Source organism: Pagrus pagrus, assembly GCF_965226575.1.
Source record: "Pagrus pagrus genome assembly, chromosome: 19".
In the NCBI taxonomy this organism is placed as follows: domain Eukaryota; kingdom Metazoa; phylum Chordata; class Actinopteri; order Spariformes; family Sparidae; genus Pagrus; species Pagrus pagrus.
The window spans coordinates 4,677,814-4,692,369 of NC_140203.1; the positions used below are offsets into that span (position 1 = coordinate 4,677,814).

Consider the following 14,556-nt stretch of genomic DNA (forward strand, 5'->3'; position numbering starts at 1 on the left):
TCCATTAACTATAAATATATATATATTTATAAAAGTTAAAAATGTATCTGTTGGTTTTAGAAGTGGTTTCTCAGCATTGTTAATCTTATGAATCCCGGATAATGTGCCTTTTCGATCGGTGTCTATTTAGAGGATGAATTTATTTCCGACAGCACCTGAAGGCAATAAGGGATGCCAGGTTTCATCTATTATTAGAACAAAGAATAAGTCAACATCCTCAGCTGACAATACTGACTTATTAATAGGCCTGTATCAGATGATGATGAAAACAAGGCATTTATATTAATTGTGTTTAATGTCTTTTTGAAACATTTATTCACCAACTTGAAGATAAGATAAGATCAGATAAGATAAGCCTTTTTGATCTCTCACTGGGGAAATACACATCACAAGAAAATATACATACAAGCGAATCATCCAAAGATGAAATTAAACTTTTATCATAACGATGTCCTACGATTTCTTCCTCTAATGAGGAAATACCAGGTATACCTAATGAGACACAGATGTAAAATTCCTAATTTAAAGATGTTTTATTTTTTAAAAATGGTTCTTGGGAGTGTTTGGTTGATATTTCTGAGAAGGACATTAATATTTCATCTTCTCTGTAACATATTGTGCATTTTCCTTAACCCATTATCGGCCCACAACTGAAATCCTGGATGACTTTTCCCTTTTCCCAAATACAAGTGCGATGGTAAGCTTGGCATGACAGAACAGGATGCTTTTATTTCTTTTACTTGGACTTTATCATATTGTCTTTTTGTGTTTTTACATTCTTTCTTCTACCTTCTTGTTTTAACACACTTTAGACTCGGCTCCCTTGTGTTTGGCTCGACTGTAGAGTGTTTATTCTGTGATATTGTCTTGAAAACTCTCTTTTTAAAAGGTGCTATATAAATAAAGTTTATTGTTATCATCATTGTTATTATCATTATTATTAAAGTACGCCATTGAACATGATAAACTTAACTTTGCATTGACATATTAGCCTTCTCCTTCTGAGTGTGTTAGCATGCTGATATTGATAAGTGTGTTTCATATACAGCGCTGCCTAGCGCTATACAGTAGAGCTTCAAAGAGCAAGCATAAGCTCTAAGAGGTTTTTTGTCAATTTATTTTTCATCACTGAATGAATGTTATGTCCCTCTTGATCAGGACATTTGACAGACTATGTTGACAGTGTGCAAAAAATGAAATACCATTTGAGGGGCAAAATGTGTTTCCACCTCAAGAAAGACAATGTCCTACATTTTAAATTGTTTCTTCTTTTTATTCAAAATTAAGCTATTTGAGCAGGTATTTAATTTTTTTTTCCATTTTTTATTCAAATCCAAATTTAAACAATTGTTTTGAAAATTGTGGGAGGAAACCGGAGCACCCGGAGGAAACCCACAGGGGCAACCACTTGAGGGGAAAAATGTGTTCCCACCTCAAGAAGTCCAAAAGTCCTACATTTTATATATTTACAAAATTAAGCTTTGTGGAGATGGGAGTGGTCGAGGTGCGGCTGCGGGAGAGCCAGAGGTGGGGAGGGCTCAGGAGAGCAGCGCCAGCCCTGAGCCCTCCCCACCTCGACCACTCCCACCTCCACAAAGCTATTTGAGCAGTGATTTACGTGTTTTTTTCCAATTTTTATTTAAATCCAAATTTAAACAAAAAATTGTGGGAGAAACCGGAGCACCCGGAGTAAACCCATAGGGGCATGGGGAGGACATGTTAACTCCACACAGATCGCACACATATAGCTTGAAGAGCATTTCTGATTGGCGAGATGTCGGCTTTATGAAGGTCTATCTTCTTCTTCTGCCTGGTCACCTCTCAGGGTTTTCTGCCTTTTCAGCTGCTCTTTTGTCGTATGTGTGCTGCTGTGGGAGATAACGGTGATACACTGCCCCCCCCCAATGCCCAACCACAGATGATATGTGGTATCTACAGGTCTTTGGTGTTGATGTTTGATGGCGAAAGTGACAGCTTGAGTTGTTGAAGCCATCTTACTTCTTCCAGCTCGCTGGTTTCCTCAATCCCAGAAAGTGACGGATTCTCTTCCAGACAGTCTTTTTTGGTTTGCCTGGATGATCCTCCTCAGAGACTGGAGTCACGTCAAGAGGTTCAGGGGCCGATGTTGTAGCAATGGATTCCCGCTCCCACGGCTTCTCCTGGGGAACTTGGGTCACCTCCAGAAGTTCGGGGGCCGGTGCAGTAGCGACGGACTCCTGCTCACACGGTTTCTCCTCTGAGACTTCAGTGTCTTTCAAGGCCTTAAGCTCTGTGGAGAGGTCAAGGTTGACAGACATCTCAAGGTTAAGCTGAGTTTTCAGTCCTTCCTTCTCCAGGGTGTTTTGCTGGAGATTATTGTTTTCCTCGGTCTTCCTGTGACGGAGGTGATCCTGCTCAGCCCTCAAGTTGGTAATCATCTGCAAGCCTTTCGACACTGTGTCTGCGTGAGACTTGACTTCCTTCTCAAGCTCCTGCTGCAGAACATCAGCCTGCTGTCTCGCAGCGATGGCTTCAGTTTGATACCTTTGGCTGATACCACTGTTCCTGTCCAGTTTGCCTTGGACTAGGTTGTTCTTCTGCTTCTCCACCTGGAGCTCAGCAGTTGTCTTCTGCTGCGTTTCCTTCACAAGATCATGCTGAAGGGTGTCAACCTGCTGTCTGACTTTAATGACATCAGTTTCATACCTGAGTCTGAGCTCATTGTGGGAGACTCTGATCTGATCCAGATCTTTTTGAAGAAGCTTGTTCTTGTCCTTCTCCACCTGGAGCTCAGCAGTGACATTCTCATGGCTGGATGTTTGGGCCTTTTTCAGCTCCTCGTGTTCTTGTTGAAGGAGCTTTCTTTGCTGAACTTCCTTCTGAAGCTCATGTTGAAGGGTCTGTCCGACAGCGTTGACATCAGCTCTATACTTTTGGCAGATCTCTTGTTGTGAAATGCTGATCTTGTCTAGTTCTATGTAGAGAATCTTGTTCTTCTCCTTCTCCACCTGGAGCTCAGCTGTAAACGTGTCCTGGCTCAGTTCATGTGCCATTTGCAGCTCAGCATACTGTTTTTCAACAGTTGTCTTCTCCTGAATTTCCTTCACAAGATCATGCTGAAGGGTGTCAACCTGCTGTCTGACTTTAATGACATCAGTTTCATACCTGAGTCTGAGCTCATTGTGGGAGATGCTGATCTGATCCAGATCTTTTTGAAGAAGCTTGTTCTTGTCCTTCTCCACCTGGAGCTCAGCAGTGACCTTCTCATGGCTGGATGTTTGGGCCTTTTTCAGCTCCTCGTGTTCTTGTTGAAGGAGCTTTCTTTGCTGAACTTCCTTCTGAAGCTCATGTTGAAGGGTCTGTCCGACAGCGTTGACATCAGCTCTATACTTTTGGCAGATCTCTTGTTGTGAAATGCTGATCTTGTCTAGTTCTATGTAGAGAATCTTGTTCTTCTCCTTCTCCACCTGGAGCTCATCTGTAAACGTGTCCTGGCTCAGTTCATGTGCCATTTGCAGCTCAGCATACTGTTTTTCAACAGTTGTCTTCTGCTGCGTTTCCTTCACAAGATCATGCTGAAGGGTGTCAACCTGCTGTCTGACTTTAATGACATCAGTTTCATACCTGAGTCTGAGCTCATTGTGGGAGACGCTGATCTGATCCAGATCTTTTTGAAGAAGCTTGTTCTTGTCCTTCTCCACCTGGAGCTCAGCAGTGACCTTCTCATGGCTGGATGTCTGGGCCTTTTTCAGCTCCTCCTGTTCTTGTTGAAGGAACTTTCTTTGCTGGACTTCCGCCTGAAGCTCACGTTGAAGGGTCTCAGCCTGCTGTATGACAACGTTGACATCAGCTCTAAACCTTTGGCAGATCTCTTGTTGTGAAGTGCTGATCTTGTCCAGTTCTATGTAGAGAAGCTTGTTCTTCTGCTTCTCCACCTGGAGCTCAGCTGTAAACGTGTCCTGGCCCAGTTCATGTGCCATTTGCAGCTCTGCATACTGTTTTTCAACAGTTGTCTTCTGCTGCGTTTCCTTCACAAGATCGTGCTGAAGGGTGTCAACCTGCTGTCTGACTTTAATGACATCAGTTTCATACCTGAGTCTGATCTCATTGTGGGAGACGCTGATCTTATCCAGATCTTTTTGAAGAAGCTTGTTCTTGTCCTTCTCCACCTGGAGGTCAGTTTGAAACTTCTCCTCGTTGACTAATTGGGCAACTTGGAGCTCTTCATAATCTTTATGAAGGTGCTTCTTCTTCTTCTGCCTGTTGGTGTCTCTCACCTGAGTAGCTATCTTTGCATGGCTGAGAGCTACATCATCGCTGTACTTTCTCAGCCGCTCTAGCTCTCTGGTTGTTTCTTTTCCCCTGTTGATGTACATTTCTTTCAGTTGTATCTGCTTTTTCAGCTGCACTTTCGTCGCTTCAAGCTCCTGAAGAAGACTCTGATGAGTGTTGTACTGCTGGCTGTAGAACTCCATTTCCTTTGGCTGGTATAATCGGTGTCCGAAAAATGCTGTTGTCTCTGATGAACAGATATTGTCCGTATCCGATGTCTTGCTCTTGAAGATTTTCTTTGCTTTTCTTTTCCTCGTGTTCACGGCTGTGACGGTTGTGGAAGAAGAATCAGATGTTGAAGACCTGCTATAGACTTTATAGGTTCTACTTGGCTTTGATCCTTCTGCTTTGATCTAGTGCTTTGATCCTTTTTCCTTGGATTCTATTGACTTTGATTCTATTGACTTTGATTCTTTGATTTCACACACAAACACACACACACACACACGCACACACACAAAAATACTTTTTGAAAACAAACATCTGTTATGAATTTTTGGACTTTGGGCCCTCTGAGTTGAATTTCAGCATTTTTGTGATTCCTTGTATATTCAAAATGTCACAAATCGCTCATTTTTCAAATTTTTTTTTCTTACATATACAGGGGCTAAATGTGGAAGCCCATTTCCACCAGTTAAAGAAAACAAGAAAAAAAAACTTAGTGTTGATGAAAAAACTCAACTAAATCATGAAAAAAGAATTTAAAAAAATTATGAGATAAAAAGGGACAGTTATTAGATAAACACTTAAAATTATAGATAGATAAAAAGATAGAAATAGATAAAAAAAAAAGCTGAAATTATTATATAAAAAAATCGAAATTATCAGAAAAATCCAAAATTATTAGCTAAAGAGTCATAATTATGACATAATCAGTCAAAATTATGGAATAGTTGAAATAATGAGAAATAAATCCAAAAATATGAGATAAAAAGTCAAAATTACAAGAAACAAGTAGTTACGAGATGACGATAAAAAATATGAGATTGAAATTGAAATTATAAGAAGATATCAAAAAAGTTGAAATTATGGATTAAAATCCAAAATTATTAGAAGTTACAATTGAAATGGTCAGAAACATGTAATAATTCTGAGATAAAAATAAAATAAAAAATAACAAAAACATAAAAAAGTTAAAATTATCAGAAAAATGCATTAGTCATTAGATTACAAACCGAAATTATAAAATAAAAAGTAATAATTATGACATAATCAGTCGAAATTATGAAATAAAAAGTTTAAATAATGAGAACAATTGTAAGAAGATGCCAAAAAACCTGAAATTATGAGATAAAAATCCAACATTTTTAAATGTAAAATTGAAAATATCAGAAAAATGTAATAATTATCTGATATAAAGTCATAATTATGAATTAAAAAGTTGGTCAAAATTACTGAATAAATATTTACATTGTATTTTCATCTCATAATTCTGTCATGTTATGTCATAATTATCATTTATGAAGATTAATTTTCATTTTTAATTTGTATTTTTAGTGATTTTTTTTTTTCTCTTTTTGTCAGAAATGGTCTTCCATACTGAACACGCAGCCTGGTGTGGTTGGTGCCGTTCACTTGTGTTTTTCCTCACGGGGGGAGAGAGAGAGAGAGAGAGAGAGGGACTGGTTTGTGTCGGCGGTGTAAAAACACCTCACAGCTGACAGCCCGCATCCTTCCCTTTAACGGAGCGCAGTGATGGTGAGGCGCTGCTGGGTGGCAGAGGTTGTGCGCTCATCGGCGGGTGATCCGCTGGCTGCTTTTTTGTGTCATGTCCATCTTCGCCTGACGAGATGATGAAGAAAGCTGCCTTCACATTCATCGGAGATCGCCGGTGATCTCTGGAGGGGGAGGAGGGCTTGAATCGCGCGCTGTGGCGGAAGGTTTTTGGCCCATATGGAGCTGAAATCTGAAATTGCTCAATTTCAAGGACGCGCTCTTCATCTTTCTTTTTTTCTTTTCCCCTTCAACGACTGATTGGTGTTGAAATACTGGATTAGGAAACCACATTGTTCTGATCCAAGTGCTGTGTCAGCCTCATGCTTGGAGGGGGAACATGAAGCCATACGCTGCTGCGCCTGATAATTAGACGCTTGCTTTTGGTTATTTTTTGCGACGCATGGCGCAGGTTTGCTGTAAGGATGTGATCACACAGGGATCCCTGCTTTCTCGCTCCGCTGCCTCCTCACAGAGTCGCTCATGATGCCCAGGGCTTTGCGGAGACTGGTCCATTTGGTGCTGTTCTGCCCTCTGTCCAAAGGTCTGCAGGTACGCATCGGTGGGGGGGACAGCAGGGTGTCAGTCTGCTGTCCTTTGTTGCTGTGATGATGATGATGATGATGATGAGTCCAGTATACATTAATGCATGTCAGACCTACAGGGTGATGTATCTGCACGGGTGGCATCAGCATCATAAAATGTTGTGCATGTTAAAAAATGATGGCGAGGAGAGATGTGATAGCTGTCATTGTTGTAAGGTCAAGCGACCAGCTGTCCAGTTATTTATTTATTTCTCTGCAGGCCTCAGTACACAACGTGTATTCATGTGCCAACTCAGTTTCCAGGCAGGCTACTTTGATTTCATTTATTTCCATCTATACTTAACATTTATTTAACCAAAATTCCCCAGGGGGATATTGTTGGTTAGCATCCACTTCACTACCAGCTGTGGTTACCTTTTGATTTTCCAATTAAAATAGTAAGCTTGTGAAATAAAGTCACTTGTGCAGGTTTAAATGAGTGTTCAGTATTGTCTCCTCACAGAAAGTGTCTTGTTGTGGTTGAAGAAGTGACATTTCTCCTCTAAATGCCTCGATCAGGGCCCAAACAGGTACAATTATTCAAAATTACACAAAAAAAGGGAAAACTTGAACCACCAGTTCCAAAAGAGGAATACAGATCTGTGTAGCAGAACTGATTTTGTGTTTTTTCTCTCTTGTTTTTCTCGTGAAATAATGAGGAAATTGATTTATAGGATTTGTGTACATATGCACTAATCCTCAATTGTTTCTCGTGACACTTAACACGAGTTTAAAATGGAAAATTTGTGCCCATGCTACACAACTCCCAGTGTGTAACAAGCATGTTTTTATGAAGAAATAACTGAAATTGCAATGTCTCCCCATCCTCAGCAAAACAGAATCCTATAGTTACAATTTTGTGACTGTTTCACAGACTTTTCTGGGTTTTTGTCGCCTAAACTGAACCGCTCATCCGCTGCGACATCAGTGTGGCTCATATATGTAGTGTTTCACTCAGCGGTGACACATAGTCACGCTGAGAGTCAGGGAAACAAATTAAAATTCATGTCGATGATTGTTTTTGTAACAGTTTCGTCACTCTATCACAGCATAACTACCATGATACTAAGTTGTCCTGCTCTACCAATACAGTCGGACTGTATTGTGTGACCTATGGGGTTGGCCTGACCTCCATGTTGGGAACCACCAGACTCTGGTGTAAAAACTGGTCCAAACTAGCTCCACTGGGACAAACTGCAGCAGTACAGGGCTGCTTATGCATCGATGCTGCAGTACTAACAATCTATTAATGTTACATGTGATAAAATATCAGACACACAGATTATTCTACGTACTTTTTGGGAGTACATTGTGCTGTATTTTTACTTGGGAGGAGGGGTTTGAAGCAGGGTTTTTGTTTTCATAAAAGGATATGAGCCGTCTTGGTTTCTGATCTCAGGTGACCAGCTGTTCTTTCGATCGTGGTGGTTTTAGGTCCGTTTCTGTGACGTTTTGTCACGTTGTTGTCTCTTCTCTTTCCCTCTTAAAGGGTCGCCTCCCAGCCATCAAGGTGAAGTACCTCCTCCTGGCCTGGCTGGGCATCCTCATCGCCAGCTGGGTCATCTACATGCAGTATGCCTCTTACTCTGAACTCTGCCGCGGGCACGTCTGCCATATGGTCATCGTAAGTACAGTCTCTGAATACTCTGAGCAGCCAGCGTCACAACTTCATCAGCGTGACGAGGGTCGCGGGAAGGTCACCGCGTTATTTTTGTCTTCACGCTCCGCTGTGCAACCGTCTCTGACAGCAGCCGAGCCTCCTCATTGATTAAATATGATGTTACTGGGTTGGGAACTAAATTAATATCACGATCAGATTTCAGCTTATTTGGGACCAAATGGAAGAGGAAGTACATTCATGGGCAAAACATCTCAGCTGGTTAATGCTAGTCTCGGCCAAAGACAGAAGGAAAAGTAGGAAAACTGCTCACCCTCATGTTGAGGGGAAATCAGGTGAAGTATCGTAGTCCACAAAATATTTTTCGAGCTTCACATGAAAAAGAGCGTTATCTTAAACAACTGAAGTAGATACAGACTACAAAATACCCCCAAAAAACATGAAAGGGCTCCCATAGAGCTCATGCAGCGTAATTTAAGCCTTAGGAGGCCCACATTGATTTGAAAAGATGTATTTACCCATTTCAGACGGAGTGTGCGCTAACGCTTTTAGCTTAGCAGCTACAGTGAAGATCTCAGCTTAAAAATAGGGTGTTGATAATGTCTTTTCAAATCAATTTGGGGCTTCAGGAGAATTGGTTTACGCTGGACGAGCTGTACGGAGCCATTTTATGTTGTTGTTTTGGCTGTTTTAAAACAAATCCCCATCTACTCCAGCAGTTTAAGATAACGCTGTTTTGCCGTGAAGCTCCAGAAATGTTTTGCGGACTACGAAACTTCACCTGACTTTCTATCCAAATGGGGGTGAGCAGATGATGCCTGAATTTTTATTTTTTGGGTGAACCATTTCTTTAAAGATTTTTCGAAAACGGTTTAAAAGAAATGTCGTTTTTGCTGATCGGAAAAAGCTACAGTAGCACACACATATAAATCAGTACAACGGGTTTGTTTTGAATCAAGAATAAGAGGATTCAAGCCAAATGTTTCATGATTTCACTGGGTGAAAAATAAACTCTTACACGTCCACATTCTGGCACATTTTATAATATTTGTGACCATGTTTGGGGTCTTACACTCGATCCATCGTGCTCCAGCTACTGCAGTGAATTCCTCAGACGCCTCATTACTGTGTAGATCCCAAAAACAAAGAGAAATGAAGACCACTGAATAGGAGGACTGTCTTTTGAAGAAAAGCAGGGTCAGTTCGGGGGCTCCTTGGTTTTGGCCTCTTCCTTCATGCACGTCCTGTGACTCCGGCTGAAAACACAGCCGATAGCTCAAACACTGTCCTGCTGTGCGCAGCTGTTTCCAGAGATTTGGGCTGTCGACAACAGAACAGGCGCTGGCATTTAACGAGGCACAGAGGAACACGATGACTATTGAGGGGATAGCTGCTCAGTACAAATTGATGCACAATGAAAGATCAATGATGTAACCTCATTATACGAGATAATCAGATGTGCACAACAGAGCGTGCAAACGTGAGTGTTTCGTGCTTCTTTTTTAGATCGTCAACGTGATTTCAGGGAAACACGTCACGCCACGAACCAGAATTAGTGCTGATGATGCAGGCTATCTGTCGGCTGCACAAAAGGGCTTTTGATTGCCAGTTGCCGCTTTGTAGTTTGGTTGGAAAACTTTAGAAATCTGGGAGTAATCTGGTGTGAAGGATTAACAGAATCTGTGCCTGCTCAGACGTCAGCTGTGCATAGTGCGTCTTCTGTGCTCTTTTTGTGGCTTCCTGTTGCAGAGAGGAATCCATATTTGATGTGAGATAGTATGCTACTCCGTACTGCTGCAAGGTTTATATAGTGCAAACCACAATGAAAGACCTACATGAGTAGGAACAGTGGCATCGTGGGAATGCATGGACGTTTTTGGAAAAGAGAAGATCGATCCCACCCACTGGTCTGTATCATAAATATAAGAGTTAGCTCAGGTTAGATGAGGAGCGGGCATCTCCTGGCAACCCTACAGTCAGGACAAGGTGCCATGACATCCCTCCGCTGGCCGAGTTAGTCTGGCGTAGTTTTAGATACATTGATACTGTTGCACTGGACATTCATACACAATGCTTTACATCTGCTGAAAGAAATTGTGTAAATTGTCCGCTGAATGCAGAAAGTCTTATCTTCTCTGTTGAGCTGATGGAGAGTCTGTTAGATCTGGGCAGCAGCTGGACAGGCAGGTGATCGTGAAAACCAGTGCCAGCAGAGCGGCAGATCTGGACTACGATGTGACGGAGAACAACGAGGGGTTCGGGTGAATGTTTACACAGCTCGGAGGTGTAAATAAACAGAAATTGATGTGCTCGATGTATAAATATTGGATTTGCGAAGAGAGTAAACTCTCGGAGGATCTGCTCCCGGCGGTTAATGCGGCGCATTTCCTGTTTTTCTTTCTACAGTGCGATCACTATAGACGGGGCATAATATCAGGCTCCTCCTGCAAGGCGCTGTGTGATCAGAGGACTCTGACCCTGCAGCGCTGCATGTCCACCTCCTCCACACATCAGGTACAATAGCCACAAGTTGAATGTATGTTAATGCGTTTTATAATGTAAATACAGTGAAAGATTGTAATGTTCTTTAACTCTTTAAAATATCACATAACCTTTGTATCACACACATACAAGCGTTCGTACATATTCCCTCATCTCTCTGTTCTACTTGCAGGTGTACAGCGGACTGTGGAAAGAGAGACCGGTTGTGATCAAGTGCGGCATCGAGGATCCGGTGAAGATCGACGGGGCTCCGGACTCTGTGCTGCGACAGGAGATGACCTTATTTGACAAACCCACACGTGGAACCTCTATGGATGAATTTAAAGAGATGCTGCACAGTTTCCTCAAGGTCCTTTTGTCTCCGCTATATAAAATATTATATGTAACAATGTGCAACATAGAAAGTAGGACCATCTAACTGCATTTAAAAAAACGAAATAAACATCGTCAGAATCGACCTAAGTTAGTCCTAAATTCAACACTTCCACATTTATGACATAATAACCCAACTGTGTCACCCTCCTTCTTGCAGGCGAACCTTGGTGAGCAGTCCTCTTTGAGCACCTTGGTGGACCGGGTCATCACCCTAGCAGATGTCAACCAGGATGGCAAAGTGTCTCTAGCGGAGGCCAAGTCTATCTGGGCTCTCCTCCAGATCAACGAGTTCCTCCTGATGGTGGCGCTGCAGGAGAAGGAGCACACCCCCAAGCTGCTCGGCTTCTGCGGCGACTTGTACGTGACCGAGCGCGTGGGCCACAGCTCCCTCTACAGGCTGGAGGTGCCTCACTACCTGCAGGCTCTGGTCCCAGAGGCCTTGAGCTCCAGCCTGAACCACTGGCTCGCACCAGCCTGGCCTCGCAGGGCTCGCATCACCATCGGCCTGCTGGAGTTTGTGGAGGAGGTCTTCCACGGGTCGTACGGGAGCTTCCTAATATGCGACGCCAGCCCTCGCCACGTGGGCTACAATGCAAAGTACGACTGCAAGATGGCCAACCTGCGCAGCGTGGCGTCTGAGGCAGTCGTGCGGGGATTTTTGAGGGGGAGGCGATGCGAGACTAACGCAGACTGCACTTACGGCCGGGACTGCACGGCCACCTGCGATCGACTAGTGAAGCAGTGTAATACTGAGGTCGTACAGCCAAACCTGGCGAAGGTGTGTGTGCTGTTGCAGGATTATCTGCTTTTCGGAGCGCCGTCAGACCTCCGGGGGGATCTGGAGAAGCAGCTCCGCACCTGCGTGACACTCAGCGGTCTGGCGAGCCAGATGGAGGTGCATCACTCACTAGTCCTTAACAACCTGAAGACACTGCTGTGGAAGAAAATCTCCAACACTCAGTACTCTTGAGAACAGATTGAAATCATTCAACCTGCACCTCTACGTAATGAGTGAATTATGAGTAATTTTTGCTTATGAAGCTTTGCCAAATGTTACAGAGGGTGGCGGTTATTGATGCAGTGTCACTCTACATTGACTGTGAATAACAGCATACTGTGACATAATGAATATACAATATGAAACAGCTGACAACGCAGATTTATTCAGTGAGACTTATACAGGCCCCATCACGCTTTTGTTTTTTCCGATGCGTTACTTTGAGAAGCACATTAATCTGTTTAGACATTATTCTCAGGGCAACGCCTACGACTTAACTTGTAAAATAATCTGTGAGTGAATAATCTGTTTTTAAAATTAGTTTCGTAGGATATTCTTTTGTTTGTCGCTGGTAGAGACAGAGTCAAATTGTGAAGAGGTGTGATAGTTTTTGTACAACTGTAAATATATGTGGAGCGTTGTTTTTTGCTGGGTGTAAATGGATCTCCGTGTGAAGCTGAAGGATAGATACAAATAATGGATGAACTGTCCCTCCTGGTATCGATCTGATATTGATAATTTATTGAAATCAACCCTGAACATACTGGAGTTGTAAAGGACAATCAGACATGATTAAACTTGAATGAACTTCTCATCCCTGAACAAGTTGTGTCCGAAAATTGATTTTCAGCGCAGTTTGATTAAAGCTTTATTGATCTACGCTGGGTAGCTGGTGTCAAAGGTTGGAGGAGATGGAGTTGCTGGGCTGAGTGACAAGGTAATCTGACTTTCTACAACTTGGGACCTTTAAAAGGGGCATTATTCAGGTAAAACGTACCTAGATAGACCGGGTCACAACACACATACTCTAATCACAATTTAATGGCGGGGGAACCGGAGCACCCGGAGGAAACCCACACAAGCAGCGGTAAAACATGCAAAGTCGGAAAGGACCACACAAGAGGAGATCCCCTTCCTGGACCGGTAGGTGCCAAGAGGCAAGCATGACAAAATCTGGATCAGGGCCTGTGCTCATCCGACAACTCAGGGTGCCGTTCCTTGATTCTCGCTGATGTTTGGTCAAATTAGGGGGCAAGGCGATGTGATGATGGCTAACTAGCAGAGAGAGGTGGAAGTTTGCAGTGTGTGACCTCAGCACCTTGTCTACTGTAGGCAGTGTCCCGTCTGCCACGAAGCAAGTGGCTCTCTGTCCTCGTCCTGTTTGTACCACCACGTAAGGTGGGGCAAGGCATCTTGGTCACAGGCCTTGCGCTGGTTCTCATCGGTTCTAGTTCTCGATCTATAATAAACCCTCCCTTGGGTCTGTATGGACCTGTACGTCAGGTTTTGAAGGCGCTGTCTGAAATCTTTTCAACCCCAGATCTGACTCGCTGTCGACTGCACACCCTGCTTTGGGTTTGTCATGGTAACAGCAGTCTTTCAGACGGCAGGTAAATCCGCCGCCACGCCCTTTGGCTGTTTTTTGTCCCTGTGCCCGTTTTGAAGGCGCTTTCTGTCGGATGGGTGGGAGGACTGGTACAGACGCTTTTGTCTGACTTGTCGTAACCCTCTTGTTGAGTATTAATTATATTCGTAATAAGCATTAATTAACAGGAAATAAGGCCCTAATAAGTCCTTATAAGATGCTTATTAACATTATGACATTACATAATAATAATAATAATAATAATAAGACTTAGATTATGATATAGTAGCTGCAAAAGGTCTAAAACTGCTAATAAATTCAACTTTAAAGTATGCATTAGCTTGTTGTTAGCTTATTTTGCAGTTTACAAACTACTAACAAGTTTCTTCTACATGCTCAAGATGTATTTTAATCAATAAATAACAATAAAACAATAAGATATAATATAAGATTTGTCCAAACACAGCTGAAGGGCATTTCATCATATACCACTAGAGCTCAGCTACGGCACTTAAGTAACATGTGACCTGACGACTAAGAATGAATTTAGGCACAGCTGAGTATCACAAACAGGGTATTTTAATGACATTTCTTTTAAAAATTGGAATGAGCAGTTTTGGTATTTACAGCAGTTAGATCGAACACACTCAGACTTACGTTTTACCTTTTATTGAACACCTGGGTCAACAAAATATCACTTGACACATTCACTAGTATTTGTAGGCGTGTCTTGAAGCGTTAATTTCAACATTTTCTCCCTTTCCACCACGTCTTCGAGGCACACGTATCTGCAGATGGTTTACAGTCTCTTGCCCCGAGCCCGGAGCGCTACGCTGTGAAGACAAACCAGAACAAGACGTCTGGTTAATTTAGTCTCCACATTCAACAATCACTTAACCAGCTTTCAATAACTTCATCTATTGGTAGACTTTATCACTCCAGAAACCTCACTGTAGGAGGTTCTGAATTCAGATGATAGTGCACACCTTTTAATCTCTGCCACCTTATGACACAGGCTCGACACAGTGTCGGACTGCAACGCCTCAAGGGGCATGTTGGACGAGAACAAACAAAACACTGGAACCTCACC

At 42.7% G+C, this 14,556-nt stretch overlaps 1 protein-coding gene across 1 annotated transcript; it reads left to right on the forward strand.

Annotated features, from left to right (window-relative positions):
• The first annotated feature begins 5,439 nt into the window (after positions 1 to 5,439).
• On the forward strand, positions 5,440 to 14,299 carry dipk1b (divergent protein kinase domain 1B). Its single transcript, XM_084382431.1, has 5 exons — positions 5,440 to 6,576; positions 8,098 to 8,232; positions 10,633 to 10,740; positions 10,901 to 11,077; positions 11,261 to 14,299. The coding sequence occupies exons 1-5, from the start codon at positions 6,508 to 6,510 to the stop codon at positions 12,071 to 12,073; spliced, it is 1,302 nt and encodes a 433-aa protein (XP_084238557.1). The 5' UTR covers positions 5,440 to 6,507; the 3' UTR covers positions 12,074 to 14,299.
• The last annotated feature ends 257 nt before the right edge of the window (positions 14,300 to 14,556 follow it).